General features: G+C 38.9%; 2 protein-coding genes across 3 annotated transcripts in view; one reads left to right on the top strand and one right to left on the bottom strand.

Moving 5' to 3' along the window:
- Window positions 1-1022: 1022 nt before the first annotated feature.
- LOC141901360 (uncharacterized) lies at window positions 1023-14432 on the top strand. Of its 2 annotated transcripts, XM_074788553.1 has the most exons (9): window positions 1023-1326; window positions 3094-3339; window positions 5141-5270; window positions 6832-8152; window positions 8982-9080; window positions 9771-9895; window positions 10704-11577; window positions 11670-11770; window positions 13468-14432. In XM_074788553.1, the coding sequence occupies exons 1-9, from the start codon at window positions 1152-1154 to the stop codon at window positions 13613-13615; spliced, it is 3219 nt and encodes a 1072-aa protein (XP_074644654.1). In that variant the 5' UTR covers window positions 1023-1151; the 3' UTR covers window positions 13616-14432. The 2 variants fall into 2 exon arrangements, with proteins under 2 accessions (XP_074644654.1, XP_074644655.1); XM_074788554.1 differs by lacking the exon at window positions 8982-9080.
- A 1537-nt stretch (window positions 14433-15969) lies between these two features.
- The window catches only part of LOC141901362 (importin-9-like), a 104460-nt gene continuing 103334 nt past the window's right edge, over window positions 15970-17095 (bottom strand). Inside the window, exon 22 of the mRNA XM_074788555.1 lies at window positions 15970-16193. Within this exon, the coding sequence (XP_074644656.1) occupies window positions 16074-16193 (120 nt within the window). The 3' untranslated portion in view covers window positions 15970-16073. The remainder of the gene's footprint in view (window positions 16194-17095) is intronic.

A 17095-nucleotide genomic window follows, 5' to 3' on the forward strand; every position in this document is an offset into this window, starting at 1 on the left:
GGACCTGTGGTGACAGGTCTGCACTAAAACTGATGAAATTGAAAAAACTTTACTTTTTATAACCTTTATATAGTAAAGAGTATAATATAAATTGCTAACCATGGATATAGTTAATCTTAAGTTACTATAAAACAATAATTTTGAAGCGAGACCTGACACGGCAACGCGCGCCATTTTGCAGAGCTTCGGGACCTGTGGTGACAGGTCTGCACTAAAACTGATGAAATTGAAAAAACTTTACTTTTTATAACCTTTATATAGTAAAGAGTATAATATAAATTGCTAACCATAGATAGAGTTAATCTTAAGTTACTATAAAACAATAATTTTGAAGCGAGACCTGACACGGCAGCTCGCGCCATTTTGCAGAGCTTCTCGAGACCTGTGGTGACAGGTCTGCTTGAAAACTGATGAAATGGAAAAAACTTCATGCTTTAAATTGATGAGTTGATTTAAAATCAGTCTCAATAAAATCAGTCTCTATATTGCATTCGGCTCTTTTACATGTACATCATAAAGACAATGAATATATATAGTGAGACTTCAGGACTTCAGGACAGTGAGGAGTGTTGCCGAACTGTGATAGTGAGCAGATAATTTTCAGTGTCTTATTGCGGAAACGAAATATCAAGACCTCGATTCATCTAGCGAAAATATTCTCTTATAATGTGCTCTTATTTCTACATTAATTAATTCATCTTTGCCTGAAACTTATTTTTTACCTTTAATACAGAAATAAGTCATAGTTTACACATAAATATTTTCTTCTTATAAATCAACCTTTCAAATGAATTATTTGTCAGAACATTTTCCTTATCGTTATTGTTGAATCATTTTCGATATTAACGACGGGTCAGAATATTCATTCAACTCAAAATGTTCTTCCATTCGTCTAACACATGCCTAGATATTTCGCCGTTCCGTCAAATATTGTCATGAGTTTGGGTTTTTTCGGGACCTGACATGACAGGTCAGACCTGTCATGTCAGGTCTTAAGACCTGACATGACAGGTTCTGGAAACTCTGCAGACAGACATCAATCCATTATTTTCATAAATAATTCATCGTCGAACATGTTCCAGTTCCGTAAATAATCGCCACTCGTTAGCAGCGATGTTCTAGAACCCGCTTAGGAGGAAAACGAACGGATAATGAATACGGGTCACCTGGCGTACAGCCGTAAAGTGCTGCAAGTTGGAATCGCTCAGATTTGTCAGCAGCTCGGCTGGAATTCAATACAATCATCAGCTCTCGAGCTGATGACAGATATCATCGAACGGTACCTGACCGAAATAGGAAAATCTACTCATCGATATTGCGAACAGTGTAAGAATTAGTTTAATTGTTGATTGCACAGGATGCCCTGAGGCCGAGTGTATTGTTATTGGACCAAATTGGTGCCTGATAAAAGTACAGACCTGTACCTCGATTGACGCAATCGAATTACAAATCAATGGCTTAGATCCAGGAATGTCTATCCAATGCTGTGATTTATTTTAGGCAGGTGATATTTTGCTTGCCGGGCGATTACTCTACCACTTGAGCTATCGGGGGTGACTTGGAGATCCTCCTTATTACCGAGATGACATGAAATATAGCACATTTATTTATTCCTTATCGATTTTAACATTTGAAATCATGTTATATCAGTAATAAATACCTTCTAGAGTCATATTTTACATGTTTTTCCGGATATTTAGTAAAAGAATTTTGACTTCAAATACATCATCTCGGTTAGCAATAAAATTTCATTGAATTTGATAGATCAACGATCTCATCTCGTTACAGCTAACAGTTATTTTTCTACAAGAATATTCGCAGAAATATGTAAAATGTGACTCCAGCAGGCATTTATTACTGATATAATATGATTTCAAGTGTTAAAATCGATAAGGAATAAATAAATATGTTATATTTCATGTTATCTCGGTTCATCTCAGTAAATTACGTCATCTCGGTAATAAGGAGGACGGCAGGCTAGTGTTAGGATCGCAGATAGAGGTTTTGGGGCTTCCCTTACATCTTTACATTTATCGATCCATTGGCTATAATCGTCACGCTTAAGCCAAGAATCCTGAAATCTACATTATCAAGGCTTTCTCATAATAAGTAGATTTTAAGAGCTATAACAGCGAACTTGTAACTTTGACCTGCAGATGATAACTAATGACTGATCTAGTAAAAGCCATTTGAAAATTTGTCTTGCAGCAATAATTGGTATGTAATCATAGTAGAACATAGAACACATCAGAATTAACTGTAATTGATTAACACTAGATACAGTCAGCCTAATAGTAGTTTGTCACCACTGCTTATTTCAAATGAATAATAAATTGAAAACATCAGAAGAGTCAAGAGAACAAAAGCAGGCCACTCTTATGGATCATGCTTATTGTTTTCCCTATAGAAAATTACATCAATTAGAATATAAATTAGACATTAGCCGCATTCACACTAGATTCAGCGTGTACAGGTGTACAGGAGTACCATACATCGCTGGTGCCGAATTCATCAAAATACGGCGCTTACACCCATTTACGTTCACACGTAGAGTCGCCAATTTGGCGCTTAGTAAGCCCAGAATAGTAGTCACCCAGTGTGCCAATAGAGGGGAGTGTAATAAGTGTTTAGTGTTTTGTACTTTGAGGATATAAATACGCGGCTAGCTCAGCGCCGAATCTGCGTTCACTCCTTTCTCCATCTTTCTTTTATTATTCTTTTAATTGTTTCTTACTTTGGAACTAACTTCAGCAATCGTCAGCAGTGCTCGTCTGTCTCCACTGCGGGTGTAAACCAAGGTGGAATCCATTTACTTTTGGAAGTTTAGAAGACACTTCGGATGGATTGTCTCGATATTTGGTTTATTTATGTAGTTTATATAAGCCCTAGACACAAAACTGCAGCCCAAAAACTGGGCCCGTCAGATTCAAGATGGTTTACTAGCAGCCATTGTTATCGACAAAAATCAGCACTCTTCACATTATTGAAGTTTTCACGCAAAATTTCGATAACCCCTTGGTCTTGAGGTTTCAATCCCTCACGACCATGGTCCCAACGATGACATTATAGCTAACTTCTACCTTTTTGTTGCAGTTGGACGTACCGAGCCGAATTTAGACGACGTCGCTTTAGCGTTTCAGTATATCGGTATACCGCTGTCCGAACTGGAAGAATATGCAAAGAACTTCGCCGAAAACGTGCCTTACCCGAAAGACGTCGTTAAGTTCCCGAAACGCAAACGCAATCAGATGCATTTCCCGAAAGCGGGATCGAAAGAACTCGAGTCCCGCGATGAAAATGTCCACGATCATCTGCCCGTTATGCACCGAGAATGGGGAGGTAGGATTCGATTAGTTTTTCTGTTATGATCAGTCCAAAAGTTGTGAGTTTAACATGTTCATTTGATAGTTCGAATTGCATTTAGACTTTCAAACACTTTCCTCACTTTATTTGAATCTCTTGCGCTTTCACACTTTGATGAGACTTAACGGTTTTAACGAAATACTATTTTTTTCTCTTTTTTGTTGAAATTTTTGCATATATATTAAATATGAAATATGAAACAGAACCAGGTAATTTCAATCAAGTTTTATGCGTGTGTTTTGCATGGATTCATCATACGTAGCAATCACTCATTCCAGTTACACCTACTCGAAGATTAGGCACAAAAATATCTCATCCCTCACTGTTCAATAAAACTCGTGATCAAACCAAAACAAATGTTTTATGAAAATTTATTTACATGTTTTGTAATTTTTCAAGCTGTGTTGTTGGTGATGGGTTATCATCAAAATCTGCTACAGTAGATCTTGCTTATGTTACTCGAACGCATTACCGAATTATTTGAAATGCAAGAAATCTTGCATTTAGTAAGTGAATGGCAATGCTACGGCAATGCGATGATCCACTATGTGGCAATGGAGTATTCCAATTGTCTCAAGTGATAATCCACCAGGTGTGCTACTAGTGTGCATCAACTTCTGTGGCAATTTGTTGACCTATCCAAATGACGACTGACGTACACTTCGTAAATTGAAATATGAATTAGGACTCGTAAACGAATGACTTAACTGAGTTCAACTGTACGAATATTTCAAACATGGGTTTGTACGTAAGCAAGATGAACTGTAATTTCATATCTAAAATTCCTGCTGTTGGTGAAGGGTTTGTTTCATTCATATTGTACAAAACTATTATTTCCTCATTGTTTTAGAAAATGGGCTTCGATATTTTAACTTGTTTTGATTCATTAGGTCGGTCATGCTACCTGAGTAGACCCTGCTTAATCCAGGTCATTCAGAACTAATGAAACTAATCCAGTTCGTGAGAAATCTGAATTAAAGACCTTTTTTAGCCAACTTTGGGCATAAGGCTAGTGTTTTCTTCCCATAAGGCTAGTATTTCTTCCCATCAGTCCTTGTTCATAGACCGAAGGTTTTTTTTTGATGTTCATAGACCGAAGGTTTTTTTTTGAGGGAAATATCAACAGGTTTTTAACGTACCGTATATGACTGACTTAGTCTTGGTATTGAGTACTGCCATAGGACATATATTGGTACTGTGCATATATCTTACAGGCCAATCCACAATTAAGGGGTCATTCATTGAAAAATTCAAATTTTATGCGTGTTTGTAATAAATGAGTGATCCCCAATTGCAGTTCTGATAACATGCTCTCTGATTGTGGCGAGTCTCAAGGTTATTGGTATCTGTAATATTCTCCGGGGTGTTGAATAATGGAATAATACAGATATCTACATATCCTTCCATCCATATTGGTACCTACGGTCTGGGACTTGTACTCCTAGTTTATTTAATATGATTTATGAGCTGTTATATACTGGAACCGTAGTAATGTGTCGTGTGGATAAGATACAAATGCTTGACTCTAAGACCATATGTGGCCTAATATCTTAAAGGCTTATCTGGCTGGGAGTTGTACTAAGTTTCACAAAGGGGTTAACTCATTTAAATTGGTTTGATTTCTTCATGCACGTAGGGCCTATCCTGGTGATTCGACTTTTGTGAAACTGGCTCCGAAAATCCCTGTACCAACAACTTAGTGGTTAAAGGTGTTCATGAGTTGTGCCTATTTGAATTCTTAACTATGAAATTTTGTTCATTAATTTTTCCGTTGTAGATTTGCCAGTGGATTCAACGTCTCGGGCTACTCCGGACACTCGGGCTCCAGAAGTACCATTAGATGAGACTCCAGTTGATAAACATACAATCGGCAGTCCTGATACCCCTCCGCCAGCAAAAAGACAGAGGTATAAGAGCATTTCCTTAATATTTTATCAATGAACCTTTCTTCTACATATGTTTATCACCAGACTACAGAGGCTTCAGCCACATGTTGAGTTAACAGGTCGATTAAAATACGTAGATTTATGTATCTATTTAAATTTACGTATTTTACGTAATTTTACGTAGGTCAAAGCATAACCTATACCCCCTTCTTTAGGCCGGTGGTACACCCTGTTTAAAACGGCACATCTGATTGGCTTTCACTCCATAATATAACCAAGTTCTTTTAGAAAAAGTTTGGCATTTCTATCTTAATTGTGTTAATAGGGGTGACAGGTTGAAGTAAGCCAGTGGTTGTATTTTACCCATCACTGCCATATTTGGAGGCTGCTGCGAAAGTGATCTTGTGGTCAGGGAACACAGTTAGTGTTTAAAGGGGTGGAGGGCTAAGTTCTGCTGATTTCTACTGTGGCATTTGATGATCTACCGTGGCGTTTTGTCAGCATAAATTTTTTAACACGACATTGGAGAACTATGGTCACTAATTTGATGCGTAGTCAGAAGTACTTATTCACGAAAAAGCTTCAGACTTTAAAGTGAATATTTAAAATACAAATAAAAAACAAAACTCCAGTATAAAACAAAATTTATCATTGCATCTTCAAATTTATTGACTTGCCATATTTCACTCGTTTTTGTCAATTGGAAACCTGTGAAAACTCTTAAGAAGCAAAAAATTTCAAAATTGAGTGGAATTTTTTATCAATACGACTGTTAAATGAAGATATTCTTCACCCTGTTGTCGAAAATGATATTGAAACCTAGTTTTCCCCGCAAAAACACAAAGCCAGCTGGTGTTGCCACCCTTATAATTTCACCATTTTTCATGCCAATCTAACGATCTTTAATGCCAGTTGCAGCCGGAATGTATAGTCCCTGAATGTTCTTCTATTTTTTCCTTAGTTATTATCACTCAGGAATAACTTTAAATGCAATGGAGTTGAGATAAAACAACAAAATCAAAGAGCGTGTATAACGGTGAAAACTTGCAAACTTTCTTAATAGCTAAATATGTAAATTTACGTACGCGGTCCAGTTACACAGTTCCGAGTTAAGATTTAACTCTGAGTTAACTCATTGAAAATGAACTAACTTTAACTCTGAGTTAAATCTAACTCACAACTGTGGAGCTGGGTCCAGTATTTTAATCGACCTGGTTAAACTAAGATTGTTTGCGGCTGTTTTTAATACAATACATGTATATCCGTTAATTCACAATTAGTCAAAGCATGGTAGTACCATTCGAGGGCGGGTGCAGGAAAACCCTGTTAGTACAAACCATGGTTAGTAAACTGGTTAGGCGTATTGGGCGCAGTAAAACGATGTTAGCTAACCATTGTCTTCATGTGGCCTTTTTATTTTAAGCTGGTTAGCTTAACTACAGATAAGCCACTAACCAAGGTTAGGCTTAAGAGGTTTTCCTGCGCCTGCCTCAACTTAGTACCATTACCCTGGTAGTATGATGATTCATGAATTCTTGGCCAAAGTGGAATCGAAATATAACGTCAAAATTTTATATTTAAGGATTCTTCCGGAAGAAGCCGGCCATTCGCAATACGAGATGATGAGCGTGGTTCTATCGTCGAACGGATTGTTAACGCCGAACAAAGAGACTGGAAAATTGCCTGACGCGCGCACACCACCTCAAACCAGTCGTCAGTTAGGCATACGTATGCCCGACAAACCAAGTACGTTCAAAGGCCGCGAAAAAACAGACTCTAAATTGCCGCAAATCGGCGTGCTCGAACGCGAACGCGTCGAGAAAACCGGCCGTGTCATACGTGTCATGAAACCGGCGACCAAAGTACGACCGAAAAAATTTGCATCGTCCGGAATCCGTGTGCTCGCTGTCGGTAATAAGGAACAGGTCAAGGCCGAACAGGCGCGAATCGAGAAAGCGCTCGTCGAGAAGGAACGACTGGTGAACGTGGAGCGCGAGAAACTGAAGAAAAAGGAGTCTGAATATCATCATCAGAAGAAGGATCGGTCGAAATTCGGAAAAGAAGACGAGGACTATCGACCTCCAGCGCCGTCTAGAGGTCGTTCACCGCGCGGACGATCGCCGGGTCGTGGTCGTAAATCTCCCGGAAGGTCGCCTGGCCGATCGCCGGTCAATCGATCACCCGGTCGCGGTCGTAGTCCGAAAGGTGGTGGTAAAATTCACGCCAAGCCAGCCGTCGTTGTAGAATCAAGAACTAAGTCTCCCGAACAATCGTCGCCGGAGCGACCGTCGAAATCGCCGGACAAAACGAACATTCGAACAATCTCATCTTCTGACGAGGACGACGACGAAAATGCGAGTTTAGTCATAACTGACGACGGGAAGCCTTCAAATGACGCCAGTAAAAAGGCGCGTTTAGCCGCCATTGATGACACTTTCAATTCGGTCTTGAGTATGGAAGTATCCGATTCAAAACGCGGTAAAAACAAAAAGGAAGAAAGCTCAATGTCGGCAAAATTAAAATCACCCACGCCAGATCGGTTGGTCGCCGCCGAAGTTGTAGCTGCGTCGAGTCCGAAATTGGCGCCGCCGCCAAAAGCGGGTGGTAGTCCGCGTAAAAAACATCGCGCTGGTAAAAAAGGTGCAAAAGCTTCGAAGGCTACGCTCGTCCCTACTGTCCCCGTATCGTCAAAAGTTACCTTGGAAATGGAGGCAACTACAACGAGTATTGTTGCGACCGATGACGAACGTAAAGAATTGGTCAGCGACCGGCAGACTGACAACCGACAAACAGTGACTGGATCACCGGCGAAGCAGATCATCGATGAATCGCCCGAACAAAGAATCGTAGCACCATTGAAAATGAGAATTATGGATGATGGATCGACAGTGATTAAAGGCAAAGTGAGTGTCAGTTATGATGATTGAAATATCTTTTTTGAGGTCTGGACCTCTGAGCGTTGAAATTTTTTTCTTTTTCAATAGTAACTGAACAACTAAACCAAAAATTTGTTACTTCACTCCAAAATTTGATTATTTTAACCTTAAAATCACCCTTATCCCGGTTTCATGAAAAAGTTTATCAGAATCTTAAGCATGAACATAAAATCTTTGTTCCCAAGGTGTTGACTGTTTCATGAAATCTTTAATCCAAATTCCACAGTTATAGATAAATACAGTGGGTAATTAGAGTTACATTGCTGGAGTCAAATTTGGTTAATTTTAAACGTTTAACTAAATTTGATTTCCTTATTAATCAGTATCAAGAAAGGACTACACTAGGTTTCAATTGGGTGTGGCTGATTCTGGAATAATCATCTTCGGCTTTCATTTCAATTGTTACTTGAGGTACTACTCTGTTCTGCTGGGCAATTTTTAATAAGGGTTTAGCCACTGTCTGCAGTGTCAGAACTCTGGAAGCTACGTAGTAATCAACGTTGTATCTACGGTTAGATAACTCATTCCGGAAAAATGCACCTTCCATGACAGGTTATCTCATCACTCATTTTATCACTCACTTAAGCCAGGATACATTCAATCGAAACTTTTTGTGAAACTGGGCCCAGAGTTGAATATCTGTTGATCTGGGTCCTAACAATACTTTTTGAAAAGGGTTCTTAAGCTTTGAATCTTTCCGGTCTTCTTTTCATTCCAAGAAATTTTTCTTCTCAATCAATATGGGTTGAAAAAAGTAATATGAATGATTAAGATGCACCACTGTGAAATGCTTCAGGATAAAAAGAAAAAGAGGGATAAAGAAAAGAAAAAGAAGAATAAGGACAAAGATAAAGAAAAGATCAGAGAGAAGAAAAAGAAAAAACACAAGGACAAGGTTAGAATTTCTTTTATATGATGGACTCTCAAAAAATTCATTGTTGATGGATGTTTGTTTTGAGGAGGCAGTCCATCAATGTAATCGCAGGGATCCCAATTTTCCGACTTTAATCGAAATTCCGACTTTTAAAAAATTTTATGGTCTCTGAGATCGATCAAGATTTGATGTTAAAACAAAGGGGGTAGGGGGTTATGAGCGGTTATGCCACTTGGTTTCACGAGTCACGCTAGATTCCGGTCCCGAGAACTTCTCAGATGCCCCGAAATTGCCTCAAATTTAAAAAATTTTCTTGGGGGCAGGACTCCCAAATCCCCCGTATAAATGGCTTTGCGCCTATGGCGCTCACGAGGACAGAACAAGGTCAAATTGATTTCCGATTTTTTTTGGTAACTACTGTTGGGATCCCTGAATCGTCAGAGGTATGCACCTTCAAATTGAGGACATAGAATAATGTCCTTTAAGTTTTCACAAGGATATATCACAGTATCATTGGTTCAATTGTCTTCAAAGTAATCATAGCATTGATTTGGTAGCCATGTTTTGGGGTTGATGCATTTATATAAAAGTGATGATTCAGAGAAGATATCAAAATCACACATTTGGAGTGAAAGATAGAGGAGCCTCGGGTTTCCATGATGGAGCTCGGTTTTTGCTCTGATTACAATTTTTGTGAATGTATATTTTCAGAAGGGAGATACCGATGGTGGAAAGTCTGTACCGAGGATAACTCTGAAATTCGGAAGTTTAGGTGGCTCGAGTCCTGTGACTGTAGTCACTGACTCGAAAACATCAAAACCATCATTTCCGAAATTGTAAGTCATTCTTATGATGTTCTACTATTGTTTTTACTAATTGAGTTATCTTCTTGTTCGCAATACAGCGAATAAATAATTAACTTATAATTAAGAATTGATAACTAATGGCATTGGAAATTTCTCATTTTACTGATTAACGAAATATCTAATAATTTGAATGATGGGGTACACCTCAAATCCCCTGCAGTTAGTTTTATTGACACGATTTATCTTCACGATTTATCTATCAGCATGGGGTTATATAATTAGTTCATAGTCAATGGAGGCAAGCCCTTGCTTTCAATTCAAAACTGGTCAATAAAACTGGCTATAAGCCTTGTTCCACACTTAACACATGCCACCAGTATTCAAAATATACTAATTTAGCTCAAGAGTCGTAAATCTAACTCAGAATTACCCCAGGAGTTAACTCTGATACTATCTCAAGGGTTCAAGTAAACCTAGCCTTTGAAAACCAAGGTGTTAGATCCATATATGTATTTGCTTTAAAATCTATTTGCTTAGAAATTAACCCAATAACTGTTGTTGAGAATTTGTGGAGGGCTCCAAGGCAATGTCTTGTCAAAAATTCTGGAAAAGGGTTTTTCCAGTCAAAAGGGCACTGTGAAAATTTGAGACCCTCAGTTCTCACCCCTGGATTTGCTCCTTTAACCCTAAAGTTAAAGGGAAAATTAGTTAATGAAACCAATCCTGGAGGTACAAGATAAATCAGTAGAGCAACAAATGTGTTAAACAGGAATTTTCCTTCATATTTTTAAAGAAAAGTTCCTTCTTCTGTTGATCGTTTATTTTTGTTCTTGCACAGGGTCATCAAAACGATGCCTCCGTCGGATGAGGAGACCAAGCAGAAAGAGGAAGAACGACGTCGTGAGGAGGAACGTAAGAAAAAGGAGCAGCAGAAAAGAGAAGAGGAAGAAAGAAAGAGGAGAGAAGAAGAGGAAAGACGCGAAGCCGAGGAGAGGAGAAAGGAGGCGGAACGGCGAAAGGAAGAGGAACGAAAACGGAAAGAAGAGGAGAAAAGGCTAGTGGAAGAACAACGCAAGGAGGAGGAAAGAGAGGAGCAAAGGAGACGTGAGGAGGAGAAGAAAAGAGCCGCTGAGAGACGGCGAATTGAACAATCGTCCAAACGAAGTCCGTCCCCGTCGGACTCGTCTAGTATTAACCTATCCCCGAATTCATCGCCCGAACTGCAAAAATCTCCGTACAAATCACCAACACCTTCTCCGAATCCAGTCAATTCTCCTTCACCTTCATCGTCCTCTTCCGATGATGGCTCTGATGATGAGGATGACGACGACGAGAGCCCCGCTCCGGCGCCGGTGAAAGCGCGAACGCCAACTCCCCCGCCACCACCCCCGGTAAAACGACCCCCGCCAAAAACGAAAGCAGCAATGAAAGCATTACCTCCGCCACGAGCAGCGACGCGCCGCGATCCGTCGCCATCCGAGTCGGCGTCTATTGACGAAGCAGATTTATCGGCGGACGACGATTCGATGTCTTCCTCGCCTCCGCCGCCACCGACGCCGAAACGAGGGTCGCCAAAGAAGAAAGCAGCATCCGCAATACCGCCGATGCCGCCATCGAAGTATAGTAAAAATGCGGTGGGCACTGGTGCAGCGGTACCAGCTGGGAAAGGGGTACAGAGAACCGTAATCACGGAAACAGTTGGGACTATCATCGTAAGTTAAACCTAACTTTGCAAGACAACTGTAGAACTGGGTCCACATTCTGAATCTGAATTTGTACCCTGATTATAACATATGTTTTGTAGGATGAAAGCGGTCAAACTATATGGATTTGTCCAACATGCAAAGTACCGGATGACGGAAGTCCAATGATTGGTTGTGACATTTGTGACGATTGGTACCATTGGTGAGTAGGCTAACACTTTTTGAGGCAGCATGGGGAGAGGTTCTAAATCAGTTGGAGTGACTTATATTTGATACTGTGCAGTCACTTGTATTTTATTCTGATGGATGACCTAGAAGTATAAGATATCTCCATGTACAGTAGAGTAGGCATAGGTCAGATACGCATAACTCGGATGTACGTACGTCAGTGAATTTCTTCAGTCCCAGTCGATTAGGGAATCTACAAAGATAGAACAAAATATACAATTAGTGCACACACTCCTTTATCCAACTTATGCGTACTCTACTGTAGTGGCAATGATGTCAGACCCAGAAATGTTGAGATATCTTATAGTGGCAATGGCAGCAGGTTCAGAAGTACTGTCCACTCCGCTTTATTCAAAGCTGTCTCTTAGTTTGTCTAGTGGGAGCCATTTTAGCCCACTTGGGACTTAAGTCCCAGCAGGCTATTGCGTTTACTTTTCGTTCGTCGTCTGTTCGTCCGTCCGTAGACAGAATCCAGTTGTTTTGGAAAGTTTTGAAGACGCTTTAATGTAATGTCTTGATATTTGGGTTACACATGTATCTACCCTAGACACATCTTCAGCCCAAAAATTTGCCCTGTCAGATTCATGATGGCCGACTGGCAGCCATTGTTGTTCGCCAAAATCTGCACTTTTTACACATTTCTGAACTTTTTGAGGGAAATTTTGAAAACGGTTTGATCAATTACCTTGATTTTTCGTATATATTTGAACCCCCAAGAGCCCATCAGCATAACAAAAATTGGGTTGATCGGACTCAAGATGGCCGTCCTATGACCTTTTTAGTGCCCAAAAGTCAATTTTGGTCCTAATTCTGAGTCTCATAGCTTCCTACTGGTTTGCCACTTCTCATTGCAATTTATGATGGGTATTCTTTGGAAAGAGATGTTTTATACCTGAGACAGGTATTTTTGATCAGCCAATTATGAAGCAATAAGTGGCCATCTTGTGTCATGCGGAAAAAAGTTTTTCAACATTATATTGATACCTAAGCATATTTTGTTACCACAATGAATTAGAGAGTTGTAGCTCATAACATGTTCTATGATTTTGGCGAGTTTTAAGGACATTGGTTTTTGAAAATGGCCACCAGGGTGCGTTGAATGATACAATAACTTAGTATTTCTATATTATATTTGTAGCTATGCATATTTTGTTACCACAATCAATTGCTAAGTTGTAGCTCATGACCATCAATCAGGGGGTATTGAATATTGAAATTGTTAAGATTGTTGAGCATTTGAAACCACTTCCCGAGTGGGCATGGTGTCCCAGGACCCCTAGTTAGTGTGTTTTCTTCAGCTTCTTTGCGGCGGAATCACCATTTCAATTTCATGAATGTCCCTGAACCAAGACAATCAACAAAAGTAGCCATTCTCTGTTTCATGCTTTAAAAGATTTTGGGGTTTTTCTTGTCAATATTCAATACAGTACATACAATGTGATTTATTACCAACAACTGAGTTTTTAAGTCATAGGCTATTTAGGTTTTATTCTATTTTAAAGGGAATAACTTTACTGAAAATGGGACCATTTTATTTATACGGAATAAGCACCAATACGGTTTAACCGGAGACGGATTAACCGAGGTTGGCTGTATTTCTAAAACTGTAGAAACTGAAATCTCATAAGAGATTTTAATCACATTTACGCATGTTATTTGATTTTTTTTCAGGCCTTGCGTTGGTATTAAGGTCGAACCAGCTGAAGAAGAACAATGGTACTGTCCCCGATGTCTCGGTAAAAGTGTTACGAACAAAAAGAAGAAAGGTCCTGGCAAACCGCGCGGCAAATCAAAACGTGGACGAAAAAAAGGAACTTAAATCGATCTTAGAAATGACTGTGCAATCAATTCTTTTTTCTTGTGGTGCTCTGCCAATTGATAGATGCTTTTTTCTTGTTTCATATTGATGCAGGTATCAATCTGCTGCCTGATGAACCTGCATGCCCGCATGTTTGATAGTCGCATTTTTTTCGATTATTGATCATTCTGGCTCCACTTGTGGGCAGGACTTTACTTGGGAGATTTATGATTGAAAATGAACTACTATTACCCAAATTTTATCAGGATACTTTTCAAAAAACTATTTTCATTAGTTGAAACCTAAAGGGGTTGGTTCCAGAATTATACCTGCACAAAGAAGTGCTTTCGAATGCTTGAATTTACATTGCTGTTTACCTCAAAAAACATGCTTTAATGAATTTACCTGTCATACATATGGACTCGTAGTATGCCGATTGATCTTTCTGGAATGTTATATTTTCTAAAATCATTTTTAAATCCTCCTTCACGGGGATTTGAATAGGACGGACTGTATTCCGAGACTCCCACGTTATTCCGATGCAGGGATTTGAATATCTGCGACGTTGTCATGATACTCTGCCTTAATTCTTTGAGGCTGGGATTTTAAGTTGATGCAGTTGCAATACAGATTTTAGAACATGTTCATCTCGCTTGCAATATTCATTTCAACTGGTTGAACAGAATTGTAAGTTGTAGTGAATTTGGCAAAGCTACCCTGAAAGGATGTGTCATTAATTGAATATTAAATCGATTTTGTTTGAGAATTGAGATTAACTCTGTATACATAGTTGGAGATGTATATTTTCAGTTGCATTTAAAAAGAATATCTTAATGTCTTGTACATATTGTACAATGTAATTGTTGTACATAAATGTCAAAAAGTTAGATGTAAATATAACGAAATATATTGACAATTTCATTGTTATGTTCGATTTTACAATATCAAGTCGCTGAATCTGGATCATTTAGGGCATCGAATTTTATCCATATGTCCAGATTGAAACTCTCCATGCCCTGCTCAAACCGATAGATATTGACTTGTATGAGAATAAGCTATGTCTACACTTGCTTCTTGTACCCGGGTTATGCGTCGACACTACACTCGAAACACTGGTTCAATGCAGACTTTTCCGCAAAACCCTTCTTGTAAAAGAAGGATACACTGCATTGAACCTGCGTTCGCGGACAACTGCATTTTATGTAGTGTAGATGGTAAACCAGTGTTAAATGCAGCGTTTGGCCGCCACAATTGACCTTAAACTACAGATAGCTGAAACTGTGTTATGTGCAGACACTACTTGCTGCGAATGCAGGTTTTAGTCGAACCCGGGTTCAACGAGCTGGTGTAGACATGGTTATTAATTTCAATGCCGGATGTGACTACTTAGTTTATAATGGACAGATTTTCTGCAGCCATGAAAATCATTGTACAGATCTGGAATCTGGGCTCCTTGGAGCAAAATCTTGAGAATTCCAGTTTCCAATGTAACATAAAACTTAAGCAGTTAGAATCATTCTGCTTGAATCCCAACTGGAAGTGACTCAACTCGTTTTCCGCAGTATCATTTTGATAGGGATTAGATGTAATGAGTGATGTGGTTTTTAAACCACCCCACCACCCTCCTCTTCATACAATCTTATTTAATGACCTTCCATCTGTATGTATATTTTGAGAAGCTCCCATCCACCTAATACAATGGATTTATAAAACACTGAACACTTTCACTTTTATTGCCATTGACCTTCTGTATTAGTTTTCTGAACTTCGTTTTCTTGCCTCGTCATAGCGAATCAGGAATGAGATGCGCAAGTGTTCTATCCTCTTAGGAAGTAGGACTACGTATACAGTCAACCTCGCTCAATTCGTATCTCTTGGGACCATGGTTTTTTCTACGTAATTCGTATTTTTTTTTCGATGAATTGTAAAAATCGTAGAACGATTTATCTATTAATTTGTATGAAATACGAATACAAACCTGCTAAAAATTGTTTTCACTGGCATTGGAAAAAATGCTGTGTGCCATAGCCATTAATTATTTAGACTTCATCGGCGGGAAAATGTGGCCATGGCACGCTCAGAGGCAATGACTGATGAGTAATTGCTAAGCTCACCAATCGTATTTTCAATCTTTTTTTTAGAAAAGGGACCGTGGATACGGCTACGATTTACAAAGTGCGAATTATCAATGGCAATTAAAGGGCATAACGTAGGAAAATAATCGGGACCTTTCATTTTATACGAGTTAGCTAGTTATACGAATTAACCAACGATGAATCAAGTGAGGTTGACTGTAGTAACCTTTCAGCAGAGTGAAAAATAAGGAAGAAATTCAGATGATAAAAAATTTTTTATTTACATTATAAAGTATTCGAACACAATTATTTAACTATTGCATGTGGCTTATTATTTAATGCCAAGAAGTTGGTGATAAAAATATTCTCCACAAATTCATCTGAAGTTAACGGTTGTTTTAAGGTCATACGACTTGAATGCCGATAGTTTGAAGAACTTTTTTCTCGGAGTCATTGTGATAAGCGGCAAATATTTCGTAACACGGTTGACTTGATAAAGCTTTCAAAAACTTGGTCAAATATGCCTGCAAAAAAATATACACAGTGAAATTATTTGACTAGAAAGTTACCGTGGTGAGTGAGATCCTGCCAGGTTGGCTAGTAGCTGGTTTATCGGCACTTTGATTTTAATTCTACATTTTAATTAGAATCAAACCGACTTTTCTCCGAATTACTGATGACAAGTGACAACTGTGGATCCTATAATGACCTCAGATATCCTATAATAACTTCAGATCTAACGATTTATCGATTGTTACAAATTCTGTCCAAAATAGGACAATTTTGATCATTATATCACCTTCATTTCTATCATTGATTCGAAAATGTCTGATTTTGCAATATAATGGGTTTCATGATCATTTTGGAGACTTGGAAACGTCCATTCTGAGATGTACTCCTATGCGACCGGAGAACCTGGTGGCCTCCGGTCATACTTTATTACTGATCATGTAACCCATTAGAAGCATCCCAAAACCTCAATTAGGCCTTTGTGGAAAATGGTTGGTTTCACATTTATGAGGGGTTTGATTGCATGATACACAGGCGCGGATTCAGACGGTAGCGCCCTAGGCACGTGCTACCGTCGCGAAAATCTCGTGCCCTTTTTTTCATGCCCAAAGTAGAAAAGGGCACATTTTTTACAAGACCAGGTAGATAATTTAAACCAAAATGTACATAATTCTTCATGATTTTGTCTTAACCCTATCACTGCTGAGGCCTGTTTTTGCCATGTGCTGAGCCCTTTTGTCAAAATTTGACTTTTTGAAAAAATAACTGCAATTGATCTATTTTTCACATCATTTTCCGAAAAAAATCACTAGAAATCGAAAATGAAAACCAATAAAATGATTTTGGAGAGATGGCTGCACTGTATGGTAATGGGAGTGATATTATGGAACGAACGACAGAATAAAAAAATTCAAAT

Source organism: Tubulanus polymorphus, chromosome 3 (assembly GCF_964204645.1).
Source record: "Tubulanus polymorphus chromosome 3, tnTubPoly1.2, whole genome shotgun sequence".
NCBI lineage: Eukaryota > Metazoa > Nemertea > Palaeonemertea > Tubulaniformes > Tubulanidae > Tubulanus > Tubulanus polymorphus.

Excerpts from the sequence above, each read along its gene's own strand:
- LOC141901360 (XM_074788553.1), top strand. The coding sequence starts at position 1,152 with ATGAATACGGGTCACCTGGCGTACAGCCGTAAAGTGCTGCAAGTTGGA. Across the intron at positions 9,896-10,703 it reads AAACCATCATTTCCGAAATT|GGTCATCAAAACGATGCCTC; the intron begins GTAAGTCATTCT and ends GTTCTTGCACAG. Across the intron at positions 11,771-13,467 it reads TGTGACGATTGGTACCATTG|GCCTTGCGTTGGTATTAAGG; the intron begins GTGAGTAGGCTA and ends ATTTTTTTTCAG.